The 14,959-nt window shown below is 40.9% G+C and overlaps 3 protein-coding genes across 3 annotated transcripts; all 3 read left to right on the top strand.

Annotated features, from left to right (window-relative positions):
- The first annotated feature begins 1,851 nt into the window (after positions 1-1,851).
- On the top strand, positions 1,852-4,475 carry LOC124074806 (glutathione S-transferase A-like). The gene is made up of 6 exons (XM_046418079.1): positions 1,852-2,101; positions 2,232-2,297; positions 2,495-2,600; positions 3,438-3,556; positions 3,998-4,083; positions 4,198-4,475. The coding sequence occupies exons 1-6, from the start codon at positions 1,934-1,936 to the stop codon at positions 4,328-4,330; spliced, it is 678 nt and encodes a 225-aa protein (XP_046274035.1). The 5' UTR covers positions 1,852-1,933; the 3' UTR covers positions 4,331-4,475.
- A 1,635-nt stretch (positions 4,476-6,110) lies between these two features.
- LOC124074805 (glutathione S-transferase A-like) lies at positions 6,111-9,381 on the top strand. The gene is made up of 8 exons (XM_046418078.1): positions 6,111-6,262; positions 6,396-6,552; positions 7,108-7,298; positions 7,429-7,494; positions 7,692-7,797; positions 8,343-8,461; positions 8,904-8,989; positions 9,104-9,381. Exons 2-8 carry the CDS (start codon positions 6,465-6,467, stop codon positions 9,234-9,236), a joined length of 789 nt encoding a protein of 262 aa, XP_046274034.1. The 5' UTR covers positions 6,111-6,262; positions 6,396-6,464; the 3' UTR covers positions 9,237-9,381.
- A 1,230-nt stretch (positions 9,382-10,611) lies between these two features.
- LOC124074925 (coagulation factor XI-like) lies at positions 10,612-14,800 on the top strand. The gene is made up of 10 exons (XM_046418272.1): positions 10,612-10,638; positions 11,032-11,224; positions 11,358-11,514; positions 11,694-11,803; positions 11,893-12,055; positions 12,853-12,971; positions 13,045-13,177; positions 13,367-13,473; positions 13,614-13,773; positions 13,961-14,800. The coding sequence occupies exons 1-10, from the start codon at positions 10,612-10,614 to the stop codon at positions 14,061-14,063; spliced, it is 1,272 nt and encodes a 423-aa protein (XP_046274228.1). The 3' UTR covers positions 14,064-14,800.
- The last annotated feature ends 159 nt before the right edge of the window (positions 14,801-14,959 follow it).

Raw genomic sequence — 14,959 nt, 5'->3', positions numbered from 1 at the left:
AAATGCTGATGATCACGTACTGACCATCAGCCTGTACCAAATGTGCAATATTTCAAAATAAAAGCCAAACAGTGGGTAAATGGATCAAAATGTGACAGTACTTGGGAAACAGCAGACCTGAACAAAAGAGGCCCCATATAAACGAATAGGGTTTGAAGCAGGTAAGCATGAAATGTAGTATAAAAGCTCAGCTCGGCCACAGAGCTTTTTCACAGAAGGAATAACCACAGCCTGAATTTTGTGTACGGCGTCCTTCACATTACGCTGAGTGGTCCAGAGGGTGCAGCTCTTTTGTGTACACAGGGCATTAAAGTTCATTGGATACCCCTATATTAAATGTTTCCTGAAATGTTGTAAGTCATCCATGTAGAGCACAACCCAGCCAATGACAATTTGTAGAAAAACCAGTTGTATTATCACCATCATTTGTTTTTACTCCTCAGTATGCTTTGTCAAAACGCTTATGTTTACGTCATGCTACTCAGGCAAAATGAAAAGGATAAACCGACTTGTGCAAGTGCTCACACTCAACCAAGGTATGATCTGATGAAAGGTTTCTTTCGGTGGCAAGAATTTAACAATGACGATGAGGTTAAATGAGGAGGTGGAATGTCTTCACTGCACTCATTCAAAAACATAGTACCACTGGAGGTAACAGGCTTTGACAAAACCACACGTTTTTTAAAGGGATTTCTGCAGCTTTCTTGAATTCAACAAGTTGTCTTTTGAATGCAACTGCAGACAAAAAAGCAAAAGCAAAAAAAAAAAAAAAACAAGATTACAAATACATGACAGAATTGTGTATTCCCACACAGTTTGCCTGACTGTAGTGTTTACACTGGCAACCGCTACTCAAGTGCACAATGTCTGGAGTTCAAAGACTAAGCAGCGCACAGACACGACAGGCTCTGTATGAGCAGAGTGAACAATGGGTGCAAAGTTGTTTTCTATTCAGTGCAACCTTAAATGTCCTTTTCAAATCAGGTACGTTCAGGTACGTTAAATGGGAGGTGTCTGTTATATTCAGCAGGGATTTGATTGTTTAACATGAATGACTACCCAAGCTGGTTTCTCTGTCGTGTGTGTGTGCATGTGCGCAGGGTGGGGTGGGGGTGGGGGGTGTTTGCAGGATAGTGCTGAGTCACTGTGAGTCCTCAGTATTCAAAATTCAGGATGCCGCTAAGCACGTAACAACAGAACAAATAACTCACTACAGGAAGACAAACTGACATAACTGATAACTGACATAAATTTGAACAGACGTTTATCTAAGCAATGTTTGCTGCAGTGCTACAGTAATTTAGGACACCGAACAAGTAATTGCAGCAATAACAACTCGCTACACACTTCACGTCTCTGCAGGAACAAAGCAAGAATGTAGTATCTTTTATCCTCATCGTGTTTATTTCACCATGAAACTTAATATAGATTTCTAATGTGTTGTTGACTGTTATTATTGGGAGTTCCCAACAGTGCACAAAATTGTGTTATTTTAGTGCTGGGTTAATGTTTTCTTTTGCTCATGTTTATATGGGTCAAAGAGTATTAATGCAAAGCAAGAGAAGTCGCTTCTCCTGACATCTGACTTTGGTAATGCCTGTGGATACTGGCACCTTGAAGCATAATAATGTAGAAATAATTAATATGCAAACTTTTGATATGACATATCCATACCCTCAGTTGGCAAAAGGGAAGCAGGGACACCAGGGCATTCTTAGATAGGGTGTGAACTATCTTAACAGAGGTAGCAGATCTTTGGTGATAACAAAATGAAAAAAAAAAAAAAGGGATGGGACTAAATCCCACCAATCCAGTTGCAAAGGGTTGTAGTTTGTTATAAAACCAAGCAGCTGTCAGTTCTCACTTCACTCTTCACTTCATCCACTATTCACAACTTCAGCTGTCTTCAGGTGTCACAGTTCACTCTAAAACCATGGCCAAGGACATGACTCTGCTGTGGGGCTCCGGCTCTCCTCCCTGCTGGAGAGTGATGATCGCTCTGGAGGAGAAAAACCTGCAGGGCTACAACCAAAAACTGCTCTCCTTTGAGAAAATGGAGCACAAATCAAAGGAAGTCATGGAAATGAACCCCAGGGGGCAGGTAAATTCACACTCCATTACATAGAAATTATACAAATGCTCTTGTAGTGTCTGTCTGCTTTCTCCTGATGTGCACAAATTGAAAGTAACAACAAAATTAAAGTCTCCGTTCCACTATATTTTTCTTAAAGCTACCTGCCTTCAAACATGGAGACAGAGTCTTGAACGAGTCCTTTGCTGCGTGCCTGTACCTGGAGGTAAGAACCAGTGATAAGCTGCTGAACTTGACCCTAGTTTAGGTTTAATGCTGCCATAATGCTGCCATAATGCTGCCAGTGATCTATGTGTTCAGCAGTGCCTTGGACAAACAGACACCCTGTGCCACAGAGGAATAGAACCTGGACGCCCATGCAGCTGTTCATAGTATTTGCTCTTTTATTGTCTCCAACAACAGAACCAGTTCCAGTCCCAGGGAAACAAGCTGCTCCCTGACTGTCCTGCTCAGCTAGCAATGACGTACCAGCGCATGTTTGAGGGTCTCACGCTTCACCAGAAAATGGGTATGTTAACCCTGACATGCAATGCTGAAGTGTTTCATATCTGATTTGCAAAACAAGAAATACCTGTTGGCACTGTAAATCCTGTATATTAATAATAAACAAACATTACATTTGATCCAGTTGAGTTTAGATATTTTAAAGCCTGACCAGGTTACTCTTTCTTTCAGTAATAACTTTATGTCTTAGCTGATGTTGTTGCCATTTAGAGGCCTGCCTTTTGGGACTTTGAAGTGCCGTGCTCTTGGCAACATCATATACTGACCTGCTACCTTTGCACCACTGAGACTTCATGTCTTCAGCTGATCTCCTTAGAGGGAGCTACACATCAAATGCCGCCTCCTCCCCAAGTTGTTCATAACATGCATGCACAAATGACCTGTGCATCCACTTAAGTAAGCCATGGCACCATGCATTATATATATATATATGTGTGTCAACCCTTAGTTCATATGTTAATCCCAAAAGGATCACAATGCTCAGACTTGCTTACATGCAAAGATCAAGTCATTCAAGTCAGTCAGACAAGGTGCTTGAATATTTGAGTACTTAAGTACACAAAGAACAGAGCTGCATTTTCTATTAATTGCAGTTGTATACAATCAACTCATGCATAATCACTAATACAGTTCCAAGAGTGAACGTCGGCTGCGTCAAACTTTATTTGAGCCACTTTTACTGTCTTCACTGATGTTAAATAATAATTTCCTGACTGCATGGTGCCTCAGTTGTTAGGGTAAGGAAAGCAGTTAGTCAGTACATTGTTGTACAGAACAAGTTGGGTGAATAGATTTTATCAATAGTCTGTCCCAACTGAAAGTCTGTCTTGATGTTTTGCAGTGGACGTTATCTACTACAACTGGATGGTCCCAGAGGGAGAGAGACATGACTCTGCTGTGAAGAGAAAGAGAGAGTCTCTGACTGCTGAGATCAAGATGTGGGAAGGATACCTGCAGAAGGTAGAAATTAAGATTATGAAATACTGTACCTCCAGACACAGAAGGCGACAGATACAGAGCTGCACAGGACATGAGGGTTTGTTGAACTAACAATGCAGTTACATGTGATGTAAGGAATTTAAGGAAGGAGTTTGTAAGGAATGGTTTCCTTTAAGACCAGCATGTAACAGCATGTAAAGCTTGCTTGTCAACACAGTACATGTTTTTAAAATCTGTTGTGGTTTTACGTGGGAAAATGTGCCAGACTAACCAGAAAGCCAGCTTTGTGCTGGTTGGCAAGTTTTGCAATGTTTGATCAGAGCCAGGCTAGGCCATATTTAACAGACAGATGCAAGTGAGCCAAGTGTGTCTCCCAAAATGTCAGATGATGTTGGTTTGTTTGTTCTGCCCACCAGCACTTTATGGTGACGTTCACTTGTTTTTTTTTGTTCTGTCTTATAGACACCGGGGGGTTTCCTGGCAGGAAAGAACTTTACGATGGCTGATGTGGCTGTTTATCCAATCATCTGTTATCTCTTCCATTTTGGGTATGTCGATCAAATGACTTGACAAAAAGCTTTTTGACAAAATGAATGCCCAGATTTTCAAGGAGCTGTATATTTGTAATTTTAAGTTCACAACAACTTTTCTCCATTCTGCAGGTTATGTGAGGAGCGTTATCCGAAACTGGCAGCTTACTATAACCTTCTTAAGGACAGACCCAGCGTCAAAGCCACCTGGCCTCCTACCTGGCTGAGCAACCCACAGCGCCAAGACACACTGAAAGACATCTGAGATGCTGACACACTGTAACCATTCCTGTTATAATGTGTAGCCACTCCTTGCATTGCACTACTCTAGCTGGCACCTAGACTTAAATTTAAGATTACTCTTTTTGTGTTGTCAACATAAGCAATAAAAACTGACTTTGGGCTTCGTATCCTCAGTTCAATGTCCTCTTTAAGTCTGCCTTTAATGCAACGTGTTTTACAAGGGTCTGCCTAACATGGAGAAATGATAACTGTGGGTTTCTGCACCAGGATGTTTGAACTTAGACATCAAAACCGGTCTCTCGCACCAAGTTTGAAGTTTGGATGCTATTTTTTCCTAAAAGTGATGAGGTGAAACAATCTCGCAGGATAGCAAATATAAAGTAAGCCTTTTTGGAACATTTCACCTACTTTGGGGTGTTGTAACTTGCGGTCATAAGTTAAAACAGAATGCTGACTTTTGGTTTCACATGAAACACAGATTTCCTGAGTGAAAATCCTTTGTTTGTTTTGTCCCATCCACTCATCCACCCATCCTTTGTTTTGTTCTTTTTCTCTATGATATTCTCTCCTGAAATTATGTGCAAAACCTTAATAGTGTTTAAGGTGCGATTTGTAAGTTATGGCCATAATTGTAATTTCAAACATTCAAAAAAACACCATAACTATAACAGTATTGATATTGTTCTATATGCTGGGTTGTAGAGATATCTACTGAGATTAGCATGCTACGCAGCTAGCCCCGCCTCACCATTTCTCGCAGTACCACTTTGGACCTTGATAACCAGTGATCCTGATACATCTCCGCCTCATAGTTTCATCTGGGAGATGTATACAAGCAGCGAGTTCACTAAGTTTCACAAGCTCTCTTAGCCGTTAGCCTACTAAATAACAAACTCCCAAAATGTAAAGAGAGGAAATATGCTCGCACCTATTTTCTTTACTAAACAGAAAACTAACTCGCTACATCTACTGAATTCAAGGCCGCTGATGAGCACCTCATGTTCCTCTGATGCTTCACCACTGTCCTGTTGTGTCTTCTCCTCCCAGGAGTCATATTTCTCATCTAATCTGCTGTAAATCACCTCAATGGTATGTTATTCATATGCCATTTAGTGATTCCAGTTTGCCAGCAGATGCCGCTACACTCAAATGAACCACCACCGCTCTCCCTGTCCTTTGGTTTGTCATCATTCTGCTCTTTGAAACTGCAGTTTTTCTATCATTCTGTGTACCAACCCTGTGCAAACGCAAACATGAAACAAGCATGAACTCTGAGCACCAAGAAACACTTTCAAATCAGAGTCTGTGTGAAGGGTTAGGCTTGTTATCAGCCTTACTGAGATGTTTGGTGATTCATCCACTGCCACTGTAGGTGACTCATCAGTTTCAGGCCCCTGAACAATGTTTTATCCCCACTCACAGTAGGACATAATGATAATAGAAGCTCTGTTAGATCAGATTAGATTCAGCTGTACTGTCAGTGCACAGGGTACAAATATTGAGACAATGAAATGTAGCATCAAGGTCTTTGGTGCCAAATCCAAATCTTCTGTGTTGGACATTTAAAATGTATCTTTGAAATAACTTTGTATGTAAAGAACATGAGGCCAATCAGCCTTGTCATGTACTTTTGTTAAGTTGAAGCTGAGTTATGGCTTAAGTGTAAGGGCAGGTTTGTGTTATTTGGTAACTGGTAGGTGGCTGTGCAGGGGCTGCTGTTAGCCAGTCACTCAATATGTGAACGTTCATCTGTGCATATAGTTCAGATGTCCAAAGTCAAGGATTGAGAAACAGTCTTTTGGCCGGCCTGCTGCTGCAGAATCACCTTTGTTACTCCACTCGTGCTTTGAGAATCTTTATTGGCCTTTGCAAATTATCATCAACGCAGAAAAGATGAGGACAAATTTCATTTTGTTGGGTCTGCTCTCTATCTGCAGATTCTCCATCAGTCAAGGTAATACATACACCACATATTCTAATTACAGACACTGTGTGTGCCTGCCTAAGTGTGAACACCTGTTTAAGTATTAAATTGGTGTCTTTTTGTATTGGCACAAACAAATGCTTTTATTTTTCTGTTTCTTCAGAATGTAGACGGGAGCTCTTGGAGAACATGGATTTTCCGGGAACAGACATAAAATTTGTCTACTCTCCTGATGCTGAGCACTGTCAGCAACTTTGCACCGAGCACCCCTCCTGCCTCTTCTTCACTTTTGTTCGGCCTGACTGGACCAGAGATAACAGGTACAAAACAGACAATATACATAAAATGACAAAGATGGAAGTTATGCTGATTTCTTCTGAAGAGTGACATGAATTATCTGAGAACAAGACTAAGGTCATTAACAGTCTTACAGTGAAAGCATTATCTTAAAAAAAACTGCTATCATATCTTATTATGTCATTTTCATGGGTACTTACTATATGTCTTACTACAATTTTTGTCTCTTTGTTTTTCATTGAAACTGTGACTACCTGTGGCTTGTGCCTGTGGATAATGGTACCTTGAGGTGTAATCGTGCACAAATAATTGATATGCAAACTTCTGATATGACATATCTCTGACCAGAGTTGACAAAAGAGAAGCAGGAAGAGCAGGGCATTCTTAGACAGGGTGTGAACTATGATGTAGCAGATCTTTGGCGATAACAAAAAAAAAAAAAAGAAAAAAAAAGGGATGGGTCTAAATCTCACCAATCCCGTTGCAAAGGGTTGTAGTTTGTTATAAAACCAAGCCGCTGACACGTTCTCACTTCACTCTTCACTTCATCCACTATTCACAACTTCAGTTGTTTTCAGGTGTCAGAGTTCACTCTAAAACCATGGCCAAGGACATGACTCTGCTGTGGGGCTCCGGCTCTCCTCCCTGCTGGAGAGTGATGATCGCTCTGGAGGAGAAAAACCTGCAGGGCTACAACCAAAAACTGCTCTCCTTTGAGAAAATGGAGCACAAATCAAAGGAAGTCATGGAAATGAACCCCAGGGGGCAGGTAAATTCACACTCCATTACATAGAAATTATACAAATGCTCTTGTAGTGTCTGTCTGCTTTCTCCTGATGTGCACAAATTGAAAGTAACAACAAAATTAAAGTCTCCATTCCACTATATTTTTCTTAAAGCTGCCTGCCTTCAAACACGGAGACAGAATTTTGAACGAGTCCTTTGCTGCGTGCCTGTACCTGGAGGTAAGAACCAGTGATAAGCTGCTGAACTTGACGCTAGTTTAGGTTTAATGCTGCCATAATGCTGCCATAATGCTGCCAGTGATCTATGTGTTCAGCAGTGCCTTGGACAAACAGACACCCTGTGCCACAGAGGAATAGAACCTGGACGCCCATGCAGCTGTTCATAGTATTTGCTCTTTTATTGTCTCCAACAACAGAACCAGTTCCCGTCCCAGGGAAACAAGCTGCTCCCTGACTGTCCTGCTCAGCTAGCAATGACGTACCAGCGCATGTTTGAGGTTCTCACGCTCCACCAGAAAATGTGTATGTTAACCCTGACATGCAATGCTGAAGTGTTTCATATCTGATTTGCAAAACAAGAAATACCTGTTGGCACTGTAAATCCTGTATATTAATAATAAACAAACATTACATTCGATCCAGTTGGGTTTAGATATTTTAAAGCCTGACCAGGTTACTCTTTCTTTCAGTAATAACTTTATGACTTAGCTGATGTTGTTGCCATTTAGAGGCCTGCCTTTTGGGACTTTGAAGTGCTGTGCTCTTGACAACATCATATACTGAAGTGCCACAAAAAGAACAGAGCTGCATTTTCTATTAATTGCAGTTGTATACAATCAACTCATGCATAATCACTAATACAGTTCCAAGAGTGAACGTCGGCTGCTTCAAACTTTATTTGAGCCACTTTTACTGTCTTCACTGATGTTAAATAATAATTTCCTGACTGCATGTCGCCTCAACTGTTAGGGTAAGGAAAGCAGTTAGTCAGTACATTGTTGTACAAAGTGTGGATAGATTTTATCAATAGTCTGTCCCGACTGAAAGTCTGTCTTGACATTTTGCAGTGGACGCTCTCTTCTACAACCGGATGGTCCCAGAGGGAGAGAGACATGATTCTGCTGTGAAGAGAAATAGAGAGTCTCTGACTGCTGAGATCAAGATGTGGGAAGGATACCTGCAGAAGGTAGAAATTAAGATTATGAAATACTGTACCTCCAGACACAGAAGGCGAGAGATACAGAGCTGCACAGGACATGAGGGTTTGTTGAACTGACAATGCAGTTACATGTGATGTAAGGAATTTAAGGAAGGAGTTTGTAAGGAAGGAGTTTCCTTTAAGACCAGCATGTAACAGCATGTAAAGCTTGCTTGTCAACACAGTACATGTTTTTAAAATCTGTTGTGGTTTTACATGGGAAAATGTGCCAGACTAACCAGAAGGCCAGCTTTGTGCTGGTTGGCAAGTTTTGAAATGTTTGATCAGAGCCAGGCTAGGCCATATTTAACAGACAGATGCAAGTGAGCCAAGTGTGTCTCCCAAAATGTCAGATGATGTTGGTTTGTTTGTTCTGCCCACCAGCACTTTATGGTGACGTTCACTTGTTTTTTTTTGTCCTGTCTGATAGACACCGGGGGGTTTCCTGGCAGGAAAGAACTTTACGATGGCTGATGTGACTTTTTATCCAATCATCTCATTTCTGTTCCGATTTGGGTATGTCGATCAAATGACTTGACAAAAAGCTTTTTGACAAAATGAATGCCCAGATTTTCAAGGAGCTGTATATTTGTAATTTTAAGTTCACAACAACTTTTCTCCATTCTGCAGGTTATGTGAGGAGCGTTATCCGAAACTGGCAGCTTACTATAACCTTCTTAAGGACAGACCCAGCATCAAAGCCACCTGGCCTCCTCTCTGGCTGAGCAACCCACAGGGTCAAGACACACTGAAAGACATCTGAGATGCTGACACACTGTAACCATTCCTGTTATAATGTGTAGCCACTCCTTGCATTGCACTACTCTAGCTGGCACCTAGACTTAAATTTAAGATTACTCTTTTTGTGTTGTCAACATAAGCAATAAAAACTGACTTTGGGCTTCGTATCCTCAGTTCAATGTCCTCTTTAAGTCTGCCTTTAATGCAACATGTTTTACAAGGGTCTGCCTAACATGGAGAAATGATAACTGTGGGTTTCTGTACCAGGGTGTTTGAACTTAGACATCAAAACCGGTCTCTCGCACCAAGTTTGAAGTTTGGATGCTATTTTTTCCTAAAAGTGATGAGGTGAAACAATCTCGCAGGATGGCAAATATAAAGTAAGCCTTTTTGGAACATTTCACCTACTTTGGGGTGTTGTAACTTGCGGTCATAAGTTAAAACAGAATGCTGACTTTTGGTTTCACATGAAACACAGATTTCCTGAGTGAAAATCCTTTGTTTGTTTTGACCCATCCACTCATCTGTGCATACAGTTCAGATGTCCAAAGTCAAAAGATTGAGAAACGGCCTGCTGCTGCAGAATCACCTTTGTTACTCCACTCGTGCTTTGAGAATCTTTATTGGCCTTTGCAAATTATCATCAAAGCAGAGAAGATGAGGACATATTTCATACTTTGTTTTGTTCTTTTTCTCTATGATATTCTCTCCTGAAATTATGTGCAAAACCTTAATAGTGTTTAAGGTGCGATTTGTAAGTTATGGCCATAATTGTAATTTCAAACATTCAAAAAAACACCATAACTATAACAGTATTGATATTGTTCTATATGCTGGGTTGTAGAGATATCTACTGAGATTAGCATGCTACGCAGCTAGCCCCGCCTCACCATTTCTCGCAGTACCAGTTTCACAAGCTCTCTTAGCCGTTAGCCTACTAAATAACAAACTCCCAAAATGTAAAGAGAGGAAATATGCTCGCACCTATTTTCTTTACTAAACAGAAAACTAACTCGCTACATCTACTGAATTCAAGGCCGCTGATGAGCACCTCATGTTCCTCTGATGCTTCACCACTGTCCTGTTGTGTCTTCTCCTCCCAGGAGTCATATTTCTCATCTAATCTGCTGTAAATCACCTCAATGGTATGTTATTCATATGCCATTTAGTGATTCCAGTTTGCCAGCAGATGCCCCTACACTCAAATGAACAACCACCGCTCTCCCTGTCCTTCGGTTTGTCATCATTCTGCTCTTTGAAACTGCAGTTTTTCTATCATTCTGTGTACCAACCCTGTGCAAACGCAAACATGAAACAAGCATGAACTCTGAGCACCAAGAAACACTTTCAAATCAGAGTCTGTGTGAAGGGTTAGGCTTGTTATCAGCCTTACTGAGATGTTTGGTGATTCATCCACTGCCACTGTAGGTGACTCATCAGTTTCAGGCCCCTGAACAATGTTTCATCCCCACTCACAGTAGGACATAATGATAATAAAAGCTCTGTTAGATCAGATTAGATTCAGCTGTACTGTCAGTGCACAGGGTACAAATATTGAGACAATGAAATGTAGCATCAAGGTCTTTGGTGCCAAATCCAAATCTTCTGTGTTGGACATTTAAAATGTATCTTTGAAATAACTTTGTATGTAAAGAACATGAGGCCAATCAGCCTTGTCATGTACTTTTGTTAAGTTGAAGCTGAGTTATGGCTTAAGTGTAAGGGCAGGTTTGTGTTATTTGGTAACTGGTAGGTGGCTGTGCAGGGGCTGCTGTTAGCCAATCACTCAATATGTGAACATTCATCTGTGCATATAGTTCAGATGTCCAAAGTCAAGGATTGAGAAACAGTCTTTTGGCCAGCCTGCTGCTGCAGAATCACCTTTGTTACTCCACTCGTGCTTTGAGAATCTTTACTGGCCTTTGCAAATTATCATCAACGCAGAAAAGATGGGGACATATTTCATTTTGTTGGGTCTGCTCTCTATCTGCAGATTCTCCATCAGTCAAGGTAATACATACACCACATATTCTAATTACAGACACTGTGTGTGCCTGCCTAAGTGTGAACACCTGTTTAAGTATTAAATTGGTGTCTTTTTGTATTGGCACAAACAAATGCTTTTATTTTTCCATTTCTTCAGAATGTAGACGGGAGCTCTTGGAGAACATGGATTTTCCGGGAACAGACATAAAATTTGTCTACTCTCCTGATGCTGAGCACTGTCAGCAACTTTGCACCGAGCACCCCTCCTGCCTCTTCTTCACTTTTGTTCGGCCTGACTGGACCAGAGATAACAGGTGCAAAACAGACAATACACACATAAATGACACCAAAGCAAATGACAAACCCTACAATTTGTCTCTTTGTTTTTCGTTGAAAGTGTGACTACCCACTTTCCCCTAAAGTTATAGAGAATTATATATTTTTATATATACACAAAACCAAAAAAGAAAAAAACATCTGTCCCTCTCTGCAGGCATTTTTACTGTTACCTCAAGTCCACTCCTTCTGGACAACCCAATGTCCAGACTCCCCTTCTGGGTGTCACCTCCGGCTATTCGCTGAAACCCTGCCAACCAGAATCAGGTAGGCATTCTTCCCATTTTAAACAATTATAAGTTAACTACTGATAAATGGCCACACTTTCCTTTCTTCTCTCTCTGTCAATCTGCCAGAGCCTTGTCTTTCTAATGTGTACCAGAATGTGGATTTCCTTGGGGCAGACTACCAAACCTTGTTCACGGCAAATTATGACGAGTGTCAGAGAGTCTGCACGCAGGACCCTGCCTGTCAGTTCTTTACTTTTGTGAATGGGGTCTTCACACCAGAGAAGATCAGGTAGGATCGGCAGTTCAGAGGAGCAATAGCACAGGTAATGTCATGGACTGAGCCAAATGATGAGTGAAGTGGGAGTGGCCATAGATGTTCATTAAGGATGCTCGGCTCAAAGGGCAGGCATCGAGAGAGAAGGAGCTATTGTCATAGCCTGCAATTTAAAGTTTATTTATTTCTGTTATTTTCAAAAATACAGTCTTACAGAAGCTGAGAACTTAGGTCCAGTTATTTTTTAAAAATTACTGTTATCTTGAAATAACAAAGCTCGTTGGTTCAGCTCATGGCCTATTGTGTTTATATCACAGTTAAGAGCTTTGTCAGCTCTCTGCTCCACATGACCTATTGCTTAAATATACATACTTTATCATACTGTAACCAACGATACGCCTTCAGTCAATCAACTGAACATTAATGATAATCAATAGCATTAAATGCGCAGTATGTAAAAAAGAGACTCAAGTAGCATGGGGTCATGGGAGTTGGTCTTCAGTGGCTTAGAGAAATGTCCACAGATGAGGTAATGTTTTAAAGTTCTGTTTGCTCTGCAGGCAGCTTCGAGGAAACCAAATGAAAGCACTGGTACCATGATTAAAAGATGGGTTTCTCTTGGTCCGAACACATTTTGGATTATGCAAATTAACAAAATAAAGAACAAAAGTCTTGTCCAACGGGGTGCAGGCTGATGCTGCTGAAATCCTCCTGCCATGGCTCGCACTCCCTCTGAACTGTGTCTCCAGTTGTCACAAACGTTCTTGGTCATCATCCAGCCTCTTCCCTAATAACTTCTTGTACTGTTTCAGGTACAAGTGTCACCTTAAATTCAGCTGGGCACTACCAAGGACTCCAATTGTGGAAGCAAAGAATGGTGTCATATCTGGATTCTCCCACAAAGCACAATTTTCTCAACGCTTTAACACAGGTGCACAGAAAGTTTGGAAAATATCCTGCAGGTTATCGTGCATGCTTTCTTATATCATTTCTGTTTTTTACAGTGTGTCAGGACAAACTCTTTCCAAGCACTAACATCCCAGGATCTGACATGCAGGCACTGCCTGCTGCTTCTCCGGAACACTGTCAGGCATTGTGCTCTGCTCATCCACAATGTACCTACTTCACCTTTGACAGGTAAACAATGATCTGTAACTTTTATTTCCTTCGTAAATGCAGAGTTATATTAGTCTATTTGTTGTTCCCTATCTTCACTGTCCTGATGTGGCTAAACATTATTTTCTCCCTTTCGTAGAAATCTCCTCTTAGCATTATGATATGTAAAACAGACTTTAAAGGTTTCTTTCTTTTGCTTTGTTTTTGCAGTAAAGACTTAAATTGTTACCTAAAGAGCAATCCAAATGAAATGGTGATGAAAGCTAGGGAGGGATTCACATCTGGGATGCCAGCACGCGTCTGTCAGCTGAGTAGTGGTGTGTATCATCCATCAACACTAAAGCTTTACTCAGTAACCTAATGCTTTTAGTCTTGCTGGCTACATCGCTTTATGCATGTCACCCCATCTGCTGATCAGTCCCGTTTTTACTTATTCAGTGTTCTTCTGTGCCAACAGACTGGATTAAGGTGGCTCATGAAGGAGTAGATTTCAGAGGTTCTGACATTCGCTATGAGATGATGGATGATGCAGAGACATGTCAGAGGACCTGTACTGAGGATGCCAGCTGCCAGTTCTACACATACGTCACTGAAAACTTTTATGACTCTGATTACTGGTATAGTACGCACACAACCCCACATAAACACAAATATTATCCACTTTTTCAAATAAAATGGTAGAAGCAATAAAGGCAGTCGTGCATTTTGACATATTCATCACTGTTGCAGCTTCACTTTATGATTGGATGAAAGCTGTATTTATGGTGCTGAATTAAAGATACTGTTGTTGTGTTTGGGTTGTAGGCGTCGCTGTTACCTCAAGCGTGTCATCACCATGCCTGCTCCTCCCAAAGTTACCAAACTGGCCAATGTCGTGTCTGGCTTCACCTTGAAGAACTGTGTGTAGAGTGCCCTACACACACACACACACACCGGGATGTTCAAATAAAGTTTTTAAAAAAATCAGAAAGCAAATGTTCCAACAAAAAATTCAACAGTAAAACTGTGTGAAGAAGTCTATTTACATGACAGATGTCATCACTGATCTCCTCACTCTGTACTTCATTCAGCACCACGTCCAACTTTTTCATGTCTCTGCTGATGACATATTTGAGTCTGCAACATATTTATGAGTGCCTTCACTGGTCTTATGGTTACTTGTTAAATATATATTATGAGAGCAGCATACAAAAACAGTGTGTTTTTCTTTTCATTCTTCTACTTTTATAGAAGTTTGCATTAATTCAAGTGTTGCATTACCATAGTCTGTTGGACTGTCCTTTGCATAAGATGGAAATGTTCCTATATGTGGAAATCATCAAAGGTAACTGAAAGCTTAACCCACTAATTTGTCACTAACTATGTGTGAAAGAGGCTCATGACTGGAGCAAAACATTTTAAAGCGACTGGGATCCTGTGAAAATGAAAAAGTCTTTAAAGTGCCTTTGAGTGGACACATGCACATACACTTTGCTATTGAGCAGGGCCTGCAGAAGCATATTTACACCAGTAGATGTCAGAAACAGACAACTTTTTTTTAAGTTGAAGTCGAAGGTTTCAAGTATTAACTTGATGTTAGGTGAATTAAACATGATGCTGCCACATTGCACATCCTATTTTTACACAAGCTTATTGTTTCAGATATAAAAAAAAAAGAAATCTGCGCCGCTACATGGTTTTCTATTATCTGTGATATCACCGTGTGGGGAATCGGCAAATTGGCGCCCCCTGCAGCTGCAGGTGCACCTGCTTGCTGAGAAGGTGCCGTGCACTGAAGCTGTGTGTGGGAAAGGGAAAGATGAG

This window comes from Scatophagus argus, chromosome 17 (genome assembly GCF_020382885.2).
Source record: "Scatophagus argus isolate fScaArg1 chromosome 17, fScaArg1.pri, whole genome shotgun sequence".
NCBI classification, from domain to species: domain Eukaryota; kingdom Metazoa; phylum Chordata; class Actinopteri; family Scatophagidae; genus Scatophagus; species Scatophagus argus.
This window is presented reverse-complemented; position numbering and strand designations above follow the sequence as displayed.